The sequence below is a fragment of the Panthera pardus genome, unplaced genomic scaffold (genome assembly GCF_024362965.1).
Source record: "Panthera pardus isolate Hobbes unplaced genomic scaffold, ASM2436296v1 HiC_scaffold_4, whole genome shotgun sequence".
NCBI lineage: Eukaryota > Metazoa > Chordata > Mammalia > Carnivora > Felidae > Panthera > Panthera pardus.
This window is the reverse complement of record NW_026526969.1, coordinates 8,043,303-8,065,525: the sequence shown is the minus strand read 5'-3', so window position 1 is coordinate 8,065,525 and position 22,223 is coordinate 8,043,303. Positions and strand designations below refer to the sequence as shown.

The window sequence follows — 22,223 nt, the reverse complement described above, 5'->3', positions numbered from 1 at the left end:
CCCATTCCCTCCACCCTCACCAAGCAGGCACCAGGCAAGACCACAAGCCGTGAGCGCCACAGGCTGGGAGAGGCTGGGGCGGGGGCGGGGGGCAGGCGGAGTGAGGGAACTGGGTGCCACTCTGGGCGGCCTTTAGGAGAGCGACGGATGCAAAGTGCCCCAGGAGGCCGCATCAGTGGGACTGAGCTGGCGCCTGAATCACCCAGGGGGTTTGGCTTCAAGACAATGAACTCTGAGCTCATGTGCGTGCCTGGCAATACGCTCTCATGTGGCTGAGAGCCTGTCCGTCTGTCTGTCAGCAAGCAGCCACACTCCCTCGGCCCCACCCTACTGGTTTGGGGTCTCAGATGGAGCCTCTTTGTTCAAGGGGATTTGGAGTCAAGACTGAAAGCTAATGCTTTCAGCCTAGGGGTTCTAGAACTCGTGTTCCAGAGAGTTCCGGAACATTCGCTTTGAGAATAGTCTCTCCACAGTCTCTTGAATTCACCTCTTACCAAACCTCAGCGATTCCCACACCACGTTTATGATTTTTGCCCTTCGATACGGTCTACACTGTGTTCTGTACAACTACCCATGTACATACATTTCTTTTGAACAAAGCTTTTCTAAAACAAAACAAAGCAAAACAAAACAAAACAAAACCCCCGCTACCAAAAGTGAGAAGCGCCCTAAGCAGGAGATGACCATAAAAATACAGAGGGTGAACAGAACCACGTTGTTCAATTCTAGCTTGGCGGCTGCGGCTGAAGGAACACTCTTGGCCTGCAGTCCGCTCCCTGTCAGAGACCCGCCAATATCAACCCGAGCCTCTCTGCTTGATGCAGTCAGGCGTGGGCTTCTCTGGAGGAAGACTCCCGTTTTTCATCTCCCACCTGGAGGCCTGCCACCACCCTCTTTGCATTTCTCCTGCCCACTCTTCAGGTCATCGCCTCCTCCAGGAAGCCTTCCAGGCTGGATTGGGCCCCACTTCTGTGCTTTCGCGGTTCCACGGGCCTCTCCTGACTTTGCACTTGGCACCCTGGGTTATTAAGTTGCACTTGTGCCCATGTCGTTCCCACTAACATGGAAGTGTCCCTACTCCTAGGACACGACCTTACTGTGGCCTGCATGGTGGCGGGGGATGGGGGGCCGGTGCCTGCTACCTCCCCCCCTGCCCCTTGCCCATCCACCCCTAGACCACCTTGAGTCCTTGTATCATGACGTCGTTATTGGCCTTGGTGTCTGCCAGGCCCTGGGTGTGGGCTCAGTGGGGGCCGGGACGATAGCTGTCTGTCGACCACTGGATCCCTAAGCCCGGCCTGCATGAAGCCAGGAGCCCTCCTGTGAGGTTAGCACTGTCATGATCTTCATTTTCCAAATAGGGAAACTGAGTCACGGCGAGGCTAGTGACTTCCCAAGGGTCGCCCACCTGGTGAATCGGACGCAAACTCAGGCGTCCGGGTTTTGGAGCCAGGCAAGGTCATCTGCTACCTTCCGCCTTTGCGAGACTGTTCTTCACCTTGGTCAGCTGAGACCTGAATGCCTTATGTGTGAGATACACAGACACAGACACTGAGGGGTCCCCAGAGGCCCAGACTAACCCTCAGCCAGACTGAAATCTTGGCCCAGACCAGGGCTCAGCTCACAGCGGGAACGGGGTAGAATTTCCCACCAAACAGACCCCGCGGCTACGGGGGTGTCCCCTCAGAACCTCACCGCCTGCCTTCGCCACCCCTGAGGCCTGAAATTCTACCAAGACGTTTCGTTGCTCCGAGGGCTGGTGTCCCCGGCCCAGGACGCAGTGGGCTCCCCCCATCCCCACCCCCACCACTTCCTGGCTGTGAAAAAGGTATAGAGTCACCCCCAGGGTTGCCACAGAGACAGCCAGCACCGGCAGAGCCCGGCAGGGTCCCTCAGCAGCCACCGGGCCCCCAGAGGGGCCCCGCCCTCCCGCGGTCAGCAGAGGCTCCCTGGGACGTTCCCGCCCAGCCGGCTCCAAGCCCCTGGGGTCCATCCTGGGAAGACCTTCAAAGGACTTGGCCATTCTTGAGCGAGCGCCAGGAGGGAATCTGCTCTCCGAGTCAATTTAGCCAGCCGCACGGGTGGAAGGAATTTGCCGTTTCTCTTAACAGCGACCCCCTCGTGATTTATACGGGGGCCACTGTCCGAAGGCCCCGGCTGACGGATCGCAGTGGAAAATCAAATGCCAAGACCCAGGCGGCTCGTTGGGCTAATTACCCTCAATGAGACCCAGCTGGCCGAGGGAGCCGACGGGGCCAGGGCAGGGCCAGAGCCCTGCGCCCAGCTCCCTGGGGACACGAAGGCCTGCCACGGCTGTGCCTGGGCTTGCTGCCTGTCACCTACCAGGCTCGGGCTGGGGCCACCAAGAATTCCAGGAGATCCAGTCTGGCCAGCTCTCGACACAGGTCACCCTCGGTGCAGCCCAGCCAGGCAGGCCCAGGGATGACCACCGCCTCAGGGTTTACTGTGGCCCAGGGGGCTGGAGAGCCCTGAGACCCTGAGCCATTGGGTCCCGTTCTGTTTGTGGGGAGACTGAGGCCCAGACAGATAGGGCACGCCCCGTGGAGCTCTGGGGATGGCTCTGCACGGGTTGCAGGCCGTGGCCACAGCCTGTGGCCCACAGTGTTTTCTCGGAGGCCCAGAGCCCGCGGCAGTGGCCACAGAAGCTACCTCCAGAGGCCTCATGCAGTTCAGGTCAGCTCTCTAGGCCTCCTGGAGTTGGTTAAATGTTTCCCAAGAGTCTACTGTGTGCCAGGCCCTGCGCAGAGTGCTAAGGGTACAGCGAGAGACAGAATCCAACTTGGTCCCGGGCTTGAAGCCCTAGGGGGAAGGAAAGCGCACTTCCATATCCCCAGCAAAAGTGCGTGGTGCCAGGGAAATGCCCTGGAGGCGCTGTGACCCATTCCAGGTAGCAGAAACTGGGGACGTGATGCGGAGCTGAGAACAGAAAGCTGAGCGGGGTAAGTGGGCAAAGGAGAGGGTGGTACCAGGCGGGAGAGTTTTCCAAGTAGAAGGAACAGCATATGCAAAGGCCCTGCGGCAGGAGGAAATGTAGGGCACCCAAGGAACCAAACGAAGTTGTGCAGCTGGAGCCCAGAGCCAAGAGGATTACTGTCCTCTGTGCAGGGGGAGGTTAGGGAGGCCACAAGGAGTTCTTGTACCTTTAAAGGACCATCCCAGATATGACTCAGGAGGCACGATGACTCCGTCCACATACATGTTCCTCCCAACGTCTCTCTGGCTTTCAGGAAGCTCAACCCCCAGCCCTGGAAGGGCAGCTCCGTAGGCCTCCCCGGCTTCCTGGAGCACAGGACGACCCAGTGGGGCCCATCTGGGGATCGTACGGGGCCAACCCAAGTGTCCCTCGAGAACTGGAGGGAGAGTCAGACTGAAGGACTCTGGTTGTGGGCTCGGGTCAGGGGCAGCCAAGACCATCAATGAACCACAGTGGAAGGAGAGAGGCCATGAACAAGCCACGCTGTGGAGACATCAAGAAAGGCAGAGTCCAGCGCGTTGAAACCTTCAGCAGACTCCCAGCTGGCCCACCACGCGGCTCCTGCCTTCTTTTCTCAAGGCCGCTGGAGCCAGCTCACGCCCATGCCCGTGGCTCCAGAGACCTTCGAAGACAGAGGTGGTGTTATTGGTGTTACTGGTCATCTCTGGGCCCTCGAAGAGGGGCGTGTAAGTGGATGCACGTCGGAAGGACGGAGGAATGAACGAGCGAAGGAACAGCCTCCAGGCTCCTCTCCCGAGCTGCACGGGGCTCCTTTGCCATCCTGGCTGGCCGCCCCTCTGTCCTTACGGAGCCGGGCAGCCTGGAGCTGTCAGGCGGGCCAGCAGGTGCCCATGGCTCCTGTTCCTTCCAGCTTGGCTCTGGCCTGGTTCCTCAGGGCACAAACAGGTCTGACAAGTTCCTCAGCAGCTGAGTCCCTGATTTCCAGGAAAGCCAGACTCTTAGAGAGCAGAAGGAACGAGGCCTGGGTGGAGGGAGAGCTTTTTTGGAATATCGCTCCTCTTCTACCCTGCGCCTCGCCCCCCCCCACCCCCCGCCCGCCCCGCCCCACCAGGGCCCTGTTTGCAGACCTTGCCCTTGCGGCCCGAGCCGGGGAGCTCAAGGCTGACGGGCACCCCTCTCTCCCCACCTCCCCCAGGGGCATCGAGGAGCTTAAGAAGGTGAGGGACAAGGAAAGGGACCTCCTTGTTGTGACCCCAAACTCTGCTCCCACCCCCACACCCCGTGGCATTGGGTGGGAGTGTGGGGCAACTCTTACTGGTGCAGGCTGGGAGGCTGGCTCCCTGGGCTCCACCACTGACCTCGGACAAGCTCTGTGCCCCCCTTTCCTGCCCTGCACTCCCAGGGCTGAGCCGCCTAAGAACACGTGCAGACCTTAGCCTTGGGCCCGGCGCTTTGGATGCGACGTCGCTGCCGGTTCCCCACCTGATGTCCTACCTCAGGTCTCACCCCCCAGCCTGGTCTCTGCCCGGTCCTCCTCCTGCTCTGAGGGCTCAGGGTTACTCCGTGGCTTATTCTTGTCCCACTGCTGCCTGACCGTTCACAGGCTAGCCCAGGTCCTGGCTCTGCACCGCACACGGGCCACTGCCTCCCAGAGCCGTAGATGTAGCATCCAGCTGCCTCCAGAGCCTCGCCACTCACATTCAACGGCCCCAAACTGAGCTCAGCCTCTCTCCCCGGAGGCGCTTTGCCCAGGGCATGAGGCCACCAGTCAGCAAAGCCTTGTCCCCATGGATCCCCCCCACCCCCGATGCCCATCATCTCCACCTATTTCCTAACCAAGCTGTCTTTTCTCTTTCCCTCCTTCCTTCTCTTTCTTTCTTTCTTTCTTTCTTTCTTTCTTCCTTTCTTTCTCCTTCCTTTTCCTTTTCTTGCTCCCTTCCTTCCTGTTGGGATATGACATAAATACAGTAAAGTGCCTTAACTGCATGAATCTTAATGATACCATTCAATTCAATCATCTTTCATGTCTATACCTGAGTACCTGCCATCCGGATCAAGACACAGAGCATTTTCATCTCCCACAGGTTTCTCTCATGGCCCTTCCTCGCCCCAGAAATAACCATTATTCTGCCTTCTACCTCCGTAAATTAGTTTCACCTGATTTTGAACTCCACGGATGTGGAATCAAAAGGTATGTGCTCTTAGACATCCAGGTCAACGAGTTGGAGATTAGAGTCCACATATAAACATATACAACTCTGTGGTCAGTTCATCTTTGACAAAGACGCCAAAATCATTCAATGGAGGAACATAGTCTCGCCAACAAATGGTGCTGGAAGAACTGGATTTACACAGGCAAAGAATGAAGCTGGACCCCTACCTCACACCATATACAACAACAATAGTCAAACCTTCAAGATGTCTCAGTGTCCTAAATGTGAAAGCTGAAACTATCAAACTTTTAAAGGAAAGAATAGGCATAAAATAACACTGTCGAGAAAAGGAAAAGACAACACACAGAATTGGAGAAAATTTTTGCAAATCGTATATCTAAAGAGTCTATAGGGGGTGCCTGGGTGGCTCAGTCGGCTGAGCATCCTAATTCGGCTCAGTCATGATCTCATGGTTTGTCAGCTGTGCTGACAGCTCGGAGCCTGGAGCTTGCTCGGATTCTGTGTCTCCCTCTCTCTCTGCCCCTCCCCTGCTCACACCCTGTCTCTCTCTCTCTCAAAAAAATGAATAAACATTAAAAAAAAAGAAATTATAAAGAATAACAACAATGGGGCATCTGGTTGGCTCAGCTGGTAGACCATGCAACTCTTAATCTTGGGTTGGGAGTTCAAGCCCCACATGGGTATAGAGCTTACTTTAAAACAATAAAAATTAAAACCATTTTGAAAAACCCACAGAAAATAACAGTGCTGGTGAGGATGTGAAGAAAGTAGAACCCCGAAACGTTACCGGTGGGAATTTAAAATGGTGCAGTCACTTTGAAAAGGTGCTTAGCAGTTCCTGGAAAAGTTCCGCGTCCATGCGACCCATCGATCCTACTCTTAGGTGTTTGCCCAAGAGAATCAAAAACACGCTCACGCAAAAATTTCCCGTGAATGTTCACAGCACTGTTATTCATAAGAGCCCCCAAAGTGGGAACATCCCTCATGCCCATCCGGAGATGAACGGAGGAACACAGTGTGGTCTAGCCATGCGACGGAATGTTATTCAGCTATAAAGAGGAATGAAATATCGCAACACAGATGAGCCACGGAAACATTACGCTAAGAAGCCAGACACAAAAGGCCATATATCGTATGACTCCATTTACGTGAAATGTCTAGAGTAGGCAAATCCATAAAGAAAATACATGGGTGGTTGCCAGCATAACTTGGCACAGAACGGATGGGGAATGATTGCCAACGACTTTCTCTCTGGGGGCAATGGTAATGTTCTAGATACAGACAGTGGTGATGGTTGCATGACCCTGGGAGTGTACTAACAGCCACTGAAGGATACACTTTAAAAACGGTGGATTTTATGGTACGTGAATTATATATCTCAATAAGAGGTTATTTTTAAACATATTCTCATTAAAATAAGTTAAAGAAGGAAGTATACTCTCTTGGTGTGTGTGTCTTGTTCTTTTTTAAAGACTTTAAATAATCTCTACACCCAACGTGGGGCTCGAACTCACAACCCCAAGAGCAAGAGTTGCACACTCCTCCGCCTGAGCCAGCCAGGTGCCCCTTTTGTGTGTCTTCTTCCGCACAATGTCATAGATCAGAGTCACCTTGTTACGGCGCGTGTCAGCTTAGTCTTACAGCTGTGTGGTGTTCCAATGTGTGGACATCTTACCATTTATTTATTTTAAGGTTTATTTATTTTTGAAACAGAGAGAAAGAGAGCACAAGTCGGGGAGGGGCAGAGAGAGAGAGGGAGACACAGAATCTGAGGCAGGCTCCAGGCTCTGAACTGTCAGCACAGAGCCCAACGTGGGGCTCGAACCCACAAACCGAGCTCGTGACCCGAGTTGGACTCTTCACTGACTGAGCTGCCAGGTGCCCCGGATTTTTGAAAAGTATATTCGGGATACGAGATCTTTGTCAAAATCTATTCCCAGCACTGGGCTTTGCCTTTTCACACTCTTCAAGGTGTCTTTGCTGAGTGGAAGTTTTTAATTTTGAAGAAGTCCATTTGATGAGCTTTTATTTTATGGTTGGTGTTCAGTGCATCCTGCTCAAGGAGTCCTCGCCTACTCCTTACGTGTCCCTTGCATCCACCCCCTCGTCTCCACCTTCTTGGCCTCAGCCCATCTCCCAGCTGCCGGGTCCCCTCTGGGCTGCTCCGACCCCTCTCCCCGTGTCTCCACCCCGATTCTTGTCTTCCTCACTGCGTGGCCTTCTGGCTCAGGGACAGGGCTTGCTCCTCTGCTGTGTCCCCTGGACTGGCACGGGGTCTGGCCCGCCCTAGGTGCCCAACCAAAGCTCCATAAATGAAGGCAATGTCCTGTGGCCCAGCTGGGGACCGTTAAAACTGTCAATTAGCTCTAAACACCAGCTCATCAGGAACATTTGAGCAAAGCTGGGGAAGTGAAAATTTTGGAAAAACCAACAACGCGGGAATGTTTCGCTGTCTCCCCCACCGGGACATTAATCACAAAAACTCAGGCCTTGCTTGCACGATTTATTCTTGCTTTGCCCCCAGCCCACGGGGCGAGGGGAGCGTTTTCTTTACACACATTGGCTGCGGGGCCTCCCCAGTGGCCACCCCCGAAACACCGCCGGTGTTTGCCGCCTCCGAAGGTGGGGGGGGGGCCCTTGGACCCCTAGTCCTTCTCTTCGCCGTGGGTGATGATGTAGCACAGGCTCCTGTAGTCCAGGTTGCCACACACATCTGGAGGGAAAGCCGCGAACATCTGCTTGACCTGGGGGAGGAGCAGGGAGTCGGCCCGGATGAAGGTCGGGAGCAGGGGGTCACCCGAGGCCGTGGGGCACAACATTGTTCCCCTCTCTGCGGTTGGAGGCAGGGATGGAGGGCCCAGAGGCCGGGGTCCCACGGCCGCCCCCACCCATCCTTGTTCTCATCCAAGGGGGTCAACACCTCAGCATCTGAGGAAGAGCGATCTCCAGAGGAGGGGCTGCTGAGATGGGCCCGGGGCCGGCCCGCACCTTCCAGAAAGATCAGCAGCCCCGGGCGGAGCCCTGAAAAGCCCGCACTTACCTCCTCCTCACTGAACCGGTCCGCCTGGGTCATGAGTTTCTCTTTGATGCTGCTCAAAGAAGAGGAAGGGCCACGTTCAGGAGAAGGGCCACCCCGGGCGTGCACACGCAGATTCCGGGGGTCATGAGGGCAGGCAGGCTGTGGGGAGGAGCCCTGCCCCAGGAGGCACCAACCAGATGTCTGTGTCGCCTGGGGTGGACCCCTCGCCTCTTGGCCTCAGTTTCCTCCTTGGTAACACACACTCTCCTCCACACATCAGGCAGGGACCAAAAGAAGTGAACTTGGGGCCCTGACATGACCTTAGGGCCCACTCTGATGTCCCATCATGCAGTAATAATCAACCTCCAGGTCATGGAGGGGAGCCCCTCCTTCTCGGTTCTAGATGGACCACTAGTTCAGCTGGTGCCTCTGGCTGACGTCTACAACCGGGCTTTCGAGAGTACAAGCTGCTCGCGCTCAGCCAGGGGTCGGGCTGAGCCCGTGTCCTGCCCGGGTCTCGTTTGCTCCTCCTGGCCCTGGAAGTGAGAGCCAGCGGTCCCCCATCACCGAGGGAAACCGAGGCTCGGGAAGGGTAAGGATTTGTGGTGGCAGGTGGGGCCCGTGTCCCTGGGTGGTCCTGGGGAGCAGCTGTCCGCGGGGCCCGGAGGAGCAGCAGGAGGTGGGGCAGGACAGGACTAGATGGGCCCTCAGGGGACATGGCGGGCGGGGGAGGGACCCCAGGCCCGAGCGCCAAGCGTCCCGTGGCGCCAGCATGGCAAGCCCGCTAAAGGCCGACGCACATTTTCCATTATTTACGTTACTGTGGGACAGTCACAGTTTCCAGCTCTCCGAGCTGGGGACTGTTCACAGACTCCGTCGCTGGCAGAGCCTCTGCTGTGGCCTGCCTGGCGGGCAGCCACGTCCTCTGGGTCCGATACCCCGGGGGGTGGGGCCTTCAGTTCCCAAACTGGGTCCGTAAGGTGTTCCTGGCCCCGCACTGGTGGATCCCGACCACCGCGGGGGTCGCCCTCAGTGCCCCCCGGGGGCCCCCAAGATGGGTGTGGGAACCGTGGACCCCTGGAGGAGGGGTGAAGGAGAGGGTCCCAGCCTGCAGGAACCCCGAACGTCCCCTTGTCTACCCCTGGCGAGCATGTGACTCACAACTTTGGGGGCTGGGGGTCGGTGAGAAGGTGTGAGAGTAGACAGACCCTCCCTGTTTCACCACTGCCCAGCCCCCCACCCCCACCCCTGTTATGTGATGATTCTAGCAGGCAGCCAAGTCAAGGCCTCAAGCATCACAGTAATCCTTCAGAAAGCCCGTGCCTGGGGAGGAAACTTGCCTGTGTCCGGGTTACCCACAGGCCCGGAGAGACCTTGGAGGCTCTGAAGGGACCGCCCAGGGACAGTTCCGTGTCCTAATCCCTGGGCTTGCCACCCTTGCCCCCAGCCCTTAGCTCTCTGCTCAGTGCTCTCGCTGGGCTGAGGATAGCAGGCGTCCGAGTCCCCACCTCTACAATGCCAGCCCGGTGGCCCGCCAGACAGCTGCCCTCAGCCGCTCACGCTGTGCATCCCCAGCTGAGCTGGTCCCTTCCCGTGTCCCCTCCCCCATACCTCTCCCCAGAACCCTGGATCCTATTGGCACTGGCCTCTGGTGTTTCAACGACCCATCGGCTCCCCTCTGTCCCCACCCTCGCGATGACCGTAACCCCGTCCTTCCTCCACCAGGCTGGGGGTCATCTCGCCCCATCTGACTCCACCTCAGGCTCTCCCATGCCCCCAGGGTGGACCCGGAGTCCAGCCACCCCCTGGCCAAACTCGCAATGCCAAGCCCTAGCCTTTCACCGCCGTGTTCCTGCATCTAGAATGTTCCCTTCCCCAGCCTAGGCAACCCATAGTTGCCCTTCAAGGCCCCCCTCTACCGCCACTCCCTCTCGCCACTGGGAAACCCACCCCTGGTGACTCCATATTCCCTGTACAGTTCCACACAGAAGTGGGGACACTGAGGCCCAGAGAGGGGAAGGGGCACATCGAGTGACGGCTCAGCTGGGCAGGGCGGCGCCCTCCTGGCTCCCGGTCGCACGGTGCCTGAGCATCGGGTCGGGAGGACACTGAGCCGCCATCCAGCCTGACTTCACTCCAGCTCGCTTTATCACCTGAGCCTCTGGGGACAGAAAACCCAGAACGGAGGACAGAGGGGACTTACAAATCAGCCTTGACGAAACCTTTCCCTTCGGTGTCAAACACCTTGAAGGCGTGGAGAATGGTCTCCTCTGGGTCCGTACCTGGAAGCAGGACACGCAGGCAGGGAGAGAGCTAGGGTGACGAGGCCAGGCCAGGCCAGGGCTGGGCGGGGGCTGGGGGTGGAGGGGCTTCCTCCCCTCCAGAGCGGGGGCCAGACCCAGTGGAAGCAAGAGAAGGGAGACTCCTGAGAAACAAGGAGTGGGAGCAACAGGAAGGGCTGTGAGCGGCCTGCCCCGCGGTGCGTGGACACCCCAACTGAGCACTTGGTTCATGCCTCCCCCTCCTGACGACTGGCCTGATTTTGGAGACGGAGGAACTGAAGCTCAGAGGTCGTGATTAGTGAGGTGGGGGAGGAGCACAGCCAGAGCAGCCCCCGCTTGACCACTCCCGCAGCGCGGGTTTGGCATCAGAAGTGTGTCGACTTCCACAACAGGGTCGAACGCCCAGCCCCCGGTTGTGCAGATGGGGAAACTGAGGCCCAGAGAGACTCAGGGTCTGGCCCAAGGCCTCACGGCTTCTGGATGACGGCAGGTGACCTGGTGACCCTTGCCTGAGCGCCTTGCCCTCTGCCACACTGCCACCCTGCTCACCGCAGCCCAGGGACGTCCCCTTCTTTCTTCGAGGCCCAGCTACGTCACCAGTGAAATGGAGGCAAGGACGGTGGTTGCTGCCCGCCTCCCAGGATCAGTTGACAGAGACGGGTTGTCAACGGTACAGATCTTGTCAAACACGGATTGATCACGGTCACAGACACCTCTGAGTGCACCGTGCCATTTTATCTCATGGAACCCCCAGGACACCCCGTGGGGTAGGTATTGATGTCCTCAGTTTGTCAAAGAGGAAACCGAGGCAGAGGGGGGCTCTCTGCTTGCCTGAGGCCCCCACTAATGAGGGGAGGGAGGGTTAGAAGCCAGGTCTTTGGACTCCAGAGCCCTTGCTTATTGTGCTGCTCTGGGCTCCTGCCCGGCGGACTGGAGCCTTGCTAAGACAGGAGTCTTGCTGTCCGGGTCATTCGGTGCCTCTGAGGCTGGCCGAGCGACCGAGTGCTGGCCTGGGGGCTCATGGAGGGCGCGGCAGTGGGCTTCCTCTGGGGAGGGCAGCGGGGAGCCCGTGTGCCTAGCCCAGAGGCTCAGCCCAGGGTCCAGCCGGGGCAGAGCCCCAGGCCCTCACAGCCCGGCCGTGAAAGCAGAGAAGGGGTGCCCGAGGGATTATGGGGGGGGCTGGTGGGAGCTCTCGGCCTCCCAGGGTTTTTGAAGAGCCCCGGCAGTAGGGGCAGGTGGCTCCGGCCCACTTTCCTGAGGACCAGCTACCCGGGGCTCAGGCCCAGTGGCCGGACAGTGACCACAGCCTGATCCTCCCGTCTCTCCTCCCAGAGACTCTCTGCCCCGCGGACTGCGAACCTCACCAGATGGGGTGCAGCGGCCGTTGGGACCAAGTGTCCGCGCCCCAATTAGAGGATGAGGCGGTGCCTGTCCTAGCCCCCGGCTCCTGTCCCCACCACTGGCCAAGCGTGCAGGCTCAGCCAAGTTCACATGACAGGCTCAGATGGAACCCCTGTCCTGCCACGCCCGCAAAAAATGAGAAAAAGCTGCAGTCTCTTGGCCCCGCCTGGCCCTGGGTCATAACTGTTAGCTCAGCCGTGCACGACATGAACTTCAGGCCTCCCTGCAGAATCACTGGCCGGGGTCACGCGTGTCTTTCCCAAGAGCGGACCCTGGGCCCAGCCCCTGGGGCCCAGTTCCAGCAATAACCCCTAACGGCTTCCCTTTCCGGAGGAGGGCCAGGCCCAGGCTCCATGTCTGGCCCTCGGTCTCCTCGTCCCTACCCGTGGGAGGGTGGGGCTGTTAGGTCACAGGTCAATTGTTGGCCTTCTAGCTCCAGGATCAAGCAGGACAGTGAGGACAGCGTGTGTAGAGGTTATTGTACCTTCTGGCAGGACACAGCCCATGAGGGTATTATGATTTCTTGCCAGACGCAATCTGTGATGCTGCTGGGGGTCCACCCCTGCAGTGGGGTTGATGGTGGCCCCCAGAACATACGCCCATGTCCTGGTCTCCGGAACCTGGAAATGTCACCTTACTTGGAAAAAGGGCCTTTGCAGATGTAAGGAAATGTTGAGATGGGAAATCACCCTGGGCTAATCACCCTGGGCTGGTGGGCCCTATATCCAGTGACAAGTGTCCTGCTGAGCTCAAGGCAAGGGGAGACGGACAGACAGAAGAGGAAGGAGCAGTGTGGCCACAGAGGTAGGATCTCCCCTAAAGCCTCTTGCCAGATGTCGGGCTTCCAGACTCCACAACTGAGAGAACACGTTGCTGCTTTTGCGAGCCACCAGCTTGTGGTTATTAACTAGAGTGGCCTCAGGAAACGAACACAACCCCATTTTGCAGACAAAAAAACCGAGGCGCAAAGCAGACAAGCCTTGCCCGGGGTCACCCTGGGGGTCAGTGGGAGGGCATCAGGCAGCCTGAGGGTGGGGGGTGACAAGGCTCACCTCCCAGAGCAGCCACAGCCTAGAATCTTCCAGCCCAGGAAGATGTTACTGAGGGGTGGAAGGTAGCTCGCCACGGCCCGGAGAGAAAGGGACAGAGTTGCCCTGACCCCAGGGTATGGTGGTAAGAGCTGGGAGCCGTGGTTAGGTTCTCTCCCCCGCCACTTTGATGCTGGGACACCCGGGGCAGGGGTGGTGACACCCCTCAGCCCCTTGATCCTTTCCCTGCAAGCTGTGTGAGTGACCTGTCCAGCCCCGGGGTCAGCCACAGGAACTTCCAGAACGCCCTCCGGTGCCCCTGCTCCCATCGGCAGTGGGTAATGAGGCAGAGCAGGTAAGACGAGCGAGCCCGGGGGTAGGGAAGCAGGGCTGGGGCCCGTCCTGATGGTGGGCGGAGGGTTTTCTCACAAAACTGTCCCGTTGGCGCCCCCCACCCCCAGCCCTGCAGGCGGGTGTTATTACAGTTACCGCTACTCTGTGGTGTAGAGGCCCCTGGGGCGGGGTGTGTGCACCCAGGGGGCTGGCATCCGGGGGCTACACCTCACTCCCGGCTGTCCGCACACGGGGCCAGGCTGCCCAGCCGCTCCCCGGGGCCACCCGGGGCCTCACTCACCCTTCAGCTTCTCCCCGAACATGGTCAGGAAGACGGTGAAGTTGATGGGCCCGGGGGCCTCCTTCACCATGGCCTCCAGCTCCTCGTTCTTCACGTTGATGCGGCCTGGAGGAGGGGAGGAGTGGGGACACCCAGGAGCATAATGAGGGACAGAGGGGCCCCTGCCTGCAGGCAGTTCCAGGAGAGCAGAGCTCAGGACCAGGGAGCGTCCTACAGGGTCTCCCAGCTCAGCTGTCCTCAGGCCCTGCCTACCTGCCCGGGGACCTCAGGAAGGGCGACACATTCAGCCACAGTCAGCTCTCCCAGCCTCCCCCATTCCCGCCACCACCTCAGCCTCCTTAGAAAGGAGAACCAGTTGGCGATTATCCCCATTTTGCAGATGAAGGAACTGAGGCCCAAAGAAGGTGGAGCCCAGGTGCATAGGGGCCGGAAGACCTGGGCCTCGGGGCTCATGGGCCCCGGGATGAGGTCAACTGGAGGTGGGGGACTCGGGTCCCCCATGGTCCCAGCGGACGGTCACATCTCCAGGAGCTCCAAGTTCGTTCAGACGGGACTTGGTTATGCCCTCTCCCCCCGGCCTGACCCCCACCCCATTCATGCCTGAAGGCCTCTCCCTGGGCCCTTAGAGGTGCAAAACCCTCCCCTGGTAACCAAAGCCGGGCAGCCTTGAGCCCTGCGGACGTGTCCAGCCTCTTGCCCCAGCATCCCCCACTGCTCTCTTGACCCCTGACCCCACCCGGGCCTTCCAGACCAGGCCTTTGGAAGGGCCATTCCCGCACCTGAAGGAGCACCCCCCCCCCCACCCGCCAACCTTCCAGGCACTGGCTGCCCCTCCCCTGCCCCCCAACGGCACCCAAGCCCCTGTTGTCCCCAGCCGCCCACTCCTCCCGGAAGGGCTGGGCTCGGTTCCGCCCCAAGCCCGGAACCTCCCCAGCTGCTGGTCACGCACCCAAGGCAGCAAAGGTGTCTCTCAGGTCCTCCTTGTCGATGAAGCCATCCCGGTTCTGGTCCATGATGGTGAAGGCCTGGTGAGACGTGGGTACTGAACGGCCAGCGACCCACCCACCTGAGCCCGGGCTTCCCAGAGCCGCCCCCCACCCACAGGGGCCATGCTGCCTGGGTAACAGCCGTACAGACCCCTCCGGCCAGCCGCTGTCCCGGCTCAGATGGCACCAGCCAGAGAGCGTCGGCTAACCCACTCTGCTCCCGTTGGGTGCTGGGCGCCACGACCGTCCCTCCCCCTCATGCTCACAGCAACCCCATTTTACAGACAGGGAAACTGAGGCTCAGAGAGCAGAAGGACTCTCCCGAGGTCACACAGCAGGCAAAGGAGGGGCGGGGGCTGCCCAAGGAAGACAAGTCACACCTCTAGACGGGGAGGGGCACCGGGGTGGCCCCTAAGAAGGGTGACATCATCATCCCCAGGGACTGAGGGCGACCCAGGCCTTGCCGGCCCCATGGGTGCTTTCCATGCGTTGCATTAACCCTCCCGGTGGCCCCAGAGGGCACTGACCAACCTCTTTAAACTCCTGGATCTGGGACTGATCAAACATGGAGAAGACATTGGAGCTGGCTCCGCCCTCCGCTCTCTTGCGGGCCCTTCTCGGTGCCTGTGAGATGCCAGCGGGGGGCATTGCAGAAACCCTTGCTCTGGAGGTCAGCCAAGCACCCGGCCCGCCCTTTCGTCCCACCTCCCAGAGTGTCACAGTCCCAAACGACACGGCCACCCCCGGCTGCGGGGTGTAGCAGACAGACAGGGCTCCTGAGGAAGCCTTGCGGATCCGCTGAGGCCAGAGGCCTGGGGGCCCCCTCCCCACCCCACGGGCCAGTCAGTGGCTTCCTGAGCTGGCGGGGGGAGACCCAGGAAGGACAGCAGAGAGGATACCGTCCGGCCACGGCTCCCTGTGTCCATCCCATCTGCGGGCTCCCCTGCACCCACCCAGGGCCCGGCTCAGAGTGCAGATCCGTCGGGAAACGGCTGCCCAGAGCTCAGGGCCCATCTCTGCAGCAGGTAGAGCAGGAGGCCACCCATGTGGAGGGTCTCCGGCCAGCCTTCCTGCCTCTACTTGCTTCTTTCAGGATATCAGGGGCCTGAGAGCCCACAGTTACGCATTCCCTGAAAGCTCTGGGTCCCCAAGATTCCCCCAGGGGGCCTTTCCCTCAGCAGCCATCACCAGGGCTCAGGCTTGGCTGGCGGTGCAAGCAAAGACAGCCCGGGAGGGGGAAGGCGGGGTCCCCACGGACAGCGGCTTCCCGCCCCCAGCCCCCCACCCCCAGCCCCCGCCTCCATCTCAGCGGGCACCGCCCTCTGTGCCAAGCCCCCTGCCTACCCCACCCCAGAGCGTGGGATCCCCCTGCACCCCAGCCCCTGTGTGGTCTCCCCGAGCTCACTCCTTCCCCCCACCCCCACCCCGTCCCCACCCCCACTCCCCCTCGGGCTCCCAGGCTGACTTATAATTAGCTTTTACTGGGTGCTTTGTCTCCACTAATCCTTTGAAAGGGGGCTGGCAGGGTAGCCAGGACGTTATGATGCTGTAAAACCTCTGTAATATTTATAAATCCCTTCAGACATCATAAAGAAAGGAACCTCCCTGAGGAGCTCATCTCACATAATTACATATACATTTCCCTCTGATTAATAAAAAACAATCACTTCCGTCTGTGGGATATTCTGCCCTTTCTCTTCTCAGACCTGCCCTCGACCTTGGCTTCCCCCATCCCTGCCTCAGCCAGCCTTTCATGTCCCTCTTGTAGAACGTCGCCCCACTGTGTGCCGGGCCCTCTTCCAGAACCCCCAAGAGGAGACGGGACCCTGAGCCCCAGAGCCCTGACCTGCCTTCTGATCTCCTAGCTGGGACCCCGGCCAGCCCAGCTGTCTTGGAAATTGCCTTTTGCAATGTACCCCTAGAAAATAAAAAATCTTCTGAACGGAACACCTCGGGGCAGAAGGGGGTCACCGGACCTGAGTTCTAATTCTGGCTCTGCTGCTCACAGCCCCGTGATATTGAGAAAATCAGTGGCCTTCTCTGAGTCTCAGTGTCCCCATTTATGAAACCAAGGTAATGCCTCCTTCTGAGCATCAGGACATTTATTAGGCAACTGCTGACCTCCAGCCAGGCCTTGTGCCCAGTCCCAGGGACCCAGAGCTGAATCAGGCCCTGTCTTGTCCCCAAGGAGCCCCCAGTCCAGCCGGGAGACAGGTGATCAGTGGAGAGCGATAGAGGGAGAGGCAGACACTGAGGACACAGAGAAGCCCCTGGGCCACTGGGCCACTCAGGGCAGACCTCCCGGAGGGGGTGGCTTCCGAGCTGAGGCTTGACAGCCGGGTCCGAGTTCTCAGGCCAAGAGGAAGATCGAAGGTGTGAGACACAGAGACGTGAAAGAGCGGTGCTGTTGAGACCCTGTAGGGACACCCACGGGGCTGGAGACAGGGACAGGGGGAGGGCAGCAGGACAGGCCCCATGCCAGTGTGCATGGGACCCAGGCTATCCTGGAATATCAACCCCGACCCCCCAGGAACCATGTCCTCTGTCAATGGGAGCAGAGCCCTGCTTCTGCCATGAAACCTCTAAGCCTAGCCCCCTCCTTCCTCTGCCCTCCTCTTCCTCGTTCCTATCCCCCACCCCCGCAGCTTCAACTCAGCAGCCCCCGCCAAGTCCAGGAAGCAGAGACCCAGATCAGGACCTACGTGGATAGATTGGCCACCCGTTAAGGACCGTCCAGGGTGGGCCAGGTGCAGGGACAACATCAAGGGTGAAGAAAAGGTCAGGACTAGGGACATGAGGTCAAGGTCAAGGATGTCAGTGGGAGGAGCAAGGTCAAGGTCAGGGTGAGTTCAGGCATGAGGTGAAGGTCAGAGTCACAAATGAAATCAAGGTCACAGGATGAGGTCAGAGTTGAGGAATGAGGTCAGGGTCAGGAGGCAGGGCAGCCCCAGCCTACCATGGTCTGGAGTGCTCCCTCTCGACGCAGCAGCACTGGGGGTTCTCAGGGAAGGCTCTTTAAATAGTGCTCCAGATCCGGACAACAGTCTGGAAGGTGACAAAGGACAGGATGAAGGCCTCCCTGCCAGGCACCTGTCTGGGGCCACTCGGAGTGGGTGGGCCAAACCACAGGATCTCCGCCTATACTGGGCCAACCGGATCTCTGCACCCAAGGGACAAAGGCCCGGGAAGGGGCACTCGGCCGAGGACACGCAGCATGTTGAGGCCAGGAACTAGCTGGGAGGACTTGGCCTCGGGCCATCTGAGGTCAGGAGAACTTCCAAGGCAGGGCCACCCCGCACCAGCTGGGGAAACTCAGGGCTGCAACATGGCCCAGCCCCTTGAGCTACGTGCCTCTCAGTGGGTCACCAACCCCCGGCGAAAAGTGGCAGGCAAGCACGTGTCACCCCCGTCAGCCTGGGGAGAGGGTTTCTGCCTCAGCCTGACCCACAAGGCCCCTCAACCAAGACGACTACTGCCTCGTGGTCATCCCATTACCCGCTCCAGCCCTCCGTCCGTCGACAATGTCCAGGGAGCTGAAAACGCAAAGAGACGGACAAAAGAAAAGTGGAGAGAGGGGGAGACGGGGGAGAACCGGAAAATCAGATCCCCATTCCTCTCTGGCCAGACGTACCCCCGGATGTGGCCCACCTCTACCAGGCCCGACCCCACCCAAGGATTCTCCAGGAGATGGGCCAAGCCGAGTCCGCACCTGCCCCTGGCAGGCCCCCATGTGTCCAGGGCAGCCCAGCAGCCCCCGTCTGCCCGGCCAAGTTGGCTCCCATGTGGGACCCACCACGTCTGATCGGCTGCCAGGGCCGGCATTGCTGGGCTCAGGCAGTGAGCCCACCCGTCTCCAGGCACTGCACAGCTTAACTGTCCCCAGAGCTGGTCTCCAGGCCTCCGGGCCCCAGTACGGCTGATCCCTGCCTTGGGGGAGGGGATGTGATGAGTAGCTAACATTTATAAAACACAGAAGGGCATGTCATGTTCTAAAACGTGTCCTCCCAGTGAATCCTTGCCCCATTTTCCAGGTGAGGAAACTGAGGCTCACACGGGGTAAAGTCACTCATCCAAGGCCGATAAGTGGTGGTGCCAGGATGAGTCTCTCTTTCTAGTCGTTCCAGAAGGGTGCTTCTGGAAGGTTCTGCCCATCCCGATGCTCACCTCCCTGACCTCCCTGAGACCTCCGATGAAATCCTCCACCCTGATCTGGGGCCAGGACTGCCATGCTGTCCCCTGGCAGGGACCAACCACACGCCCCGCAGGTGTTCAGCAGGCTGGGGTGAAGAACCCTGGGGTTCAGGTCCCCGTCCTGCCGAGACTGCTGCGGGAGATGGGCTGGGTAAGTGTGGCGAGGGGCCTGCCCCTTTCTGGGTCCATGTGGAGGGGCCGGTGGCCACCGTCTGCACCTGCTACAGGGAGCCCCCTTTCCTTGCCGGGTCCATGAGCCTGGCCCTGGGGCTTCCTGGCCCTGGGCTTGCTGAGCAGGGAGATACTTGCCATCTGGGGCTTTATACCACCTGCTTCCTGCTGGCCGGAGGCCTCCTCATGCAAGGGCTCGATGCCCCTAAGCTCCTGCCTCTGGGGATCACCACCCAGGACCGCAGAGGGGCTCCGGAGGGCTCAGGACGGTCCTGAGTGAGCGGAGAGCCACCCACCCAGCCTGCCGGGAGGAAGGAAGTGTGAGACAGAATCGCAGTGAGATGTGGATAAGTCACAACAGAGGTTACAAGTGCTTAGCAAACTAGTTCTGATGTTTTCCTTCCCTGGCCTCCTTCTCCATGTTACGAAAGCAGGGAGAGCTGATCAGAAATCCGGTGGAGACCGAAAACTCGCGGGAGAGGTGGTTGGGGAAGGTTTGTCCCTGGGGCGAGCAGGGGAGTGGCGAGGGGGCGGGCATGCAGTGTGCCCTGAGCAGGGGGTGCTGTGAGCTCCACCCTGTCTTTGGGCGATCCCCTCAGCAACACCTAGACTCTCAGTTTCCCCTGGGGAGAAGTGGTGCCAGCGGTCTGGCCCCCTAGAAGCTGCCACTGGGCCTCCGGGTGCCATGAAAGGGAGGTGGCCTCTGGAATCAAGGGCAGGGTTTGGAAGGCAGATCCTCCTCGCTGACAAAACTCACGGCCTCGTCAGCCAGGTGAGGCTGGGGCGCGTCTATTTTCGTTGCTGGGTCACACTGTTTGGCCCAGCTGACCCTGGGATGATGGCCAGTTCTGGGGGGGTCGGAGAGACCGCTGAGGGGTCTGTGCTGCCAGCCAGGGGCCTCCTGGGAGTGAGCAGCCACAGAACTGGAATCCCGGGTCGGCCCGGGGAAGTCAGAGGAGTACTTAGCCCCCTGCGAAGAGCACCCCACTTTCCAGAGCGCAACTCACGGTCCCGGGAGCCACCAAACCTGAAAGGGAGCTTGAAAGGCATCAGCTGCCTTTGGACTTGGCCTTCCCCCTGCAGGGTGACAGCTGTCACTCACGCCACAGAGTGGGCCAGGTGACCTCACCTTGTCACTTCTCACCCCTAACTCTGCCCTCTAACGCTTCATGGCTAGCAGGCTGTCCTCGGCCTCCCGGGCCCCCATCCCGGCCCGCCGCCACCGGGCCTTCACCACTTTGCAAAGTCTCCTTCCTCCCCGCCTTTGACCGTGGACCATGTTCCCTCCCCAGCCGCACCTCCATCCCCCCACTTTCCATCACCTCTCACCTCCTCCCAGAAGTCTTCCCGGGTTTCCCTCCCTCTCCCACTAGAGTCACTGCTTCCCTCTGCCCTCCAATCTTCAGATCAGCGATTACCCACCTTTCCCTTGGCCTTGGGGCCTTGCCATCATTGCTCCTTGGCCTCCGGCCACCTGGCCCCTAAGAGCACAGTGGGGGCTCAGAAACACGCTCCCAGGGGTTGTTCATGCATAATCTTCCATGTGGGGCGTCACTGGTCCTCTCAGTCGAGCCCATCGAGCCCTGCTCGATGCCGAGTGTCCCTTGCAGACTCAGGTGGCCCTTGCTTGCACACCATCTGTGATGGGGAACTCACCGCTTCCCCAAGCAAAGGCAACTCAAATTGGCAAACACTCACTGACGAGCGACCGTGGCCCTACACTGGTGTTCTGCGGGGGCTAACAAAGCATCCTTTGCAATCCCTGGGTTTGAATTATTTTAGCAAGAGTCAGACGATGTGTGCCAAGTTTATTCATTCACTCATCAAATATTTATGGAGTACTTATTGAATGCTGAGCATGGCAGACACAGAGGTGAAAAAAAAATAAAATAAACAAAACTAGTGTGGCTCCAGGAGTGAAGGGGCCCAGACAGTGCCTTTCCCCAGAGGAGGCACCGTGGGCTGGGGTCCATCACACTGGGCCTTGAAGGATGAGGACACAATGGGCGTTCTCATCGCTCTGGGAGAAGAGCAGGTGGATGTGTAGAACATTCCAGGGCCCCCACAGGGGTGGCCAGATATGAAGGCGTATAATGTGAGGGGCCAGGGTCAGGCAGGGGAGGGGAGCAGAGGGGGGCCAGGGCTGCTCAGAGGTGGTGGCCGAACCGTCCAGAGGTGACCCAAACGGGACCGGGCAGAGAGTTCCCAGACCTGGCTTGGAGGCTCCCTCTTCTGGTTTAGGGTGACTCCTGGCCCACTGGGCAGAGAATCCCGCCCCGTTCTCCCCTCTTTGCCCATCCAACCCGCAGCTATTTTTACAGCAGGATGCCGTAGCCACAGGCCCCTTGAACAGGATGCATCGTTCGTGCTTCTGCAGAGTGAGTGCGTCTGCCGGCCGCTCCACCACAGCTATAAAACAGGCAGGAGGCATTCCGGGAGACATTCTTCTTAGCTTTAAAGGTTTCCTTGTCTTCTCTAAGTGGCTCCAAATTAGAGGAAGGCTCCAGACAGGGGCGGGCCTGGGGTGGAGGGGACACCGGGGCGTTTGGGAAAAGACAGACCTCCCCCTAATTGTCTTCAAAATCTCGGTCGTCCCATCTGGTAATTAGGGAGTTGACGGTGCAAAAAAGGCGATTTCCTTTGGGGTAAGAGGGAGAAAACAGCTTGTCGGCTCTAAGTCCGGGTCCTGCCTGAAATATTAACTCCAGGGGGTTGGGCTGGCCCCGGTCCCTCGGGAGGAGGGATGGGGGAGCCCGGGGAGCCATGCTGCCTTGGACGGGCCAGAAAGGGCACGCGGTGGGGCCCCCGGAAGTGAGTCCGGGCGCACTTTGAGCTCCAGGCTACCGTGCCAGCAGCACGTGGTGGAGGCCCCTGGCTCAATGCCAGCTTTATTCTGGATTCCGAGTGGGGAGGATCGTCCTCAAGGAGCGCGGACTTTCCCGGTATCAGGGCCCCCCCTCCTAGAGCTAAATGTGGAGAGTCTCGGAGGTGCGGGGGTGGGGGGTGGCGGGGAACTGCCCCTCTGCCCCATCTCTGATTTCATTACTGAGGAGGTGAAAAGGAGGTGGGGGATGGTGAGAAGCGAGGAGCGGAATCCAGGCCTCCCGACCTACGGCCCGCGTGCGGGAGACCCTTCCCTCATGCTCACATCTCCTTTCTCAGACCCAGGTGGCTTCAGATGTGGACGGGACTGGCCTGGGGACCAGACCACCGCCGAGACAATTCAGGGGTCCAGCAGCGGAAGCACGGGGCTCTCAGTGCAGCCTTACCTGCCCAGAGAACGATGGCGACACGTCTCCCCAGCCACGGTAGCCGCAAGGCGGGTTGGACCGAGCACCAGCTTGTGCTGAGTTGTTGCGGGGACTCGACAGCACAGCAGCA

At 59.4% G+C, this 22,223-nt stretch overlaps 1 protein-coding gene across 2 annotated transcripts; it reads right to left on the bottom strand.

Annotated features, from left to right (window-relative positions):
• Nucleotides 1–7,619: 7,619 nt before the first annotated feature.
• MYL10 (myosin light chain 10) lies at nucleotides 7,620–21,492 on the bottom strand. Of its 2 annotated transcripts, XM_053894027.1 has the most exons (8): nucleotides 21,162–21,492; nucleotides 17,437–17,525; nucleotides 15,012–15,104; nucleotides 14,444–14,519; nucleotides 13,495–13,599; nucleotides 10,353–10,431; nucleotides 8,171–8,219; nucleotides 7,620–7,874 (listed from the first exon to the last, which is right to left on the bottom strand). In XM_053894027.1, exons 2-8 carry the CDS (start codon nucleotides 17,437–17,439, stop codon nucleotides 7,776–7,778), a joined length of 504 nt encoding a protein of 167 aa, XP_053750002.1. In that variant the 5' UTR covers nucleotides 17,440–17,525; nucleotides 21,162–21,492; the 3' UTR covers nucleotides 7,620–7,775. The 2 variants fall into 2 exon arrangements, with proteins under 2 accessions (XP_053750002.1, XP_053750003.1); XM_053894028.1 differs by lacking the exon at nucleotides 15,012–15,104.
• Between the last annotated feature and the right edge of the window lie 731 nt (nucleotides 21,493–22,223).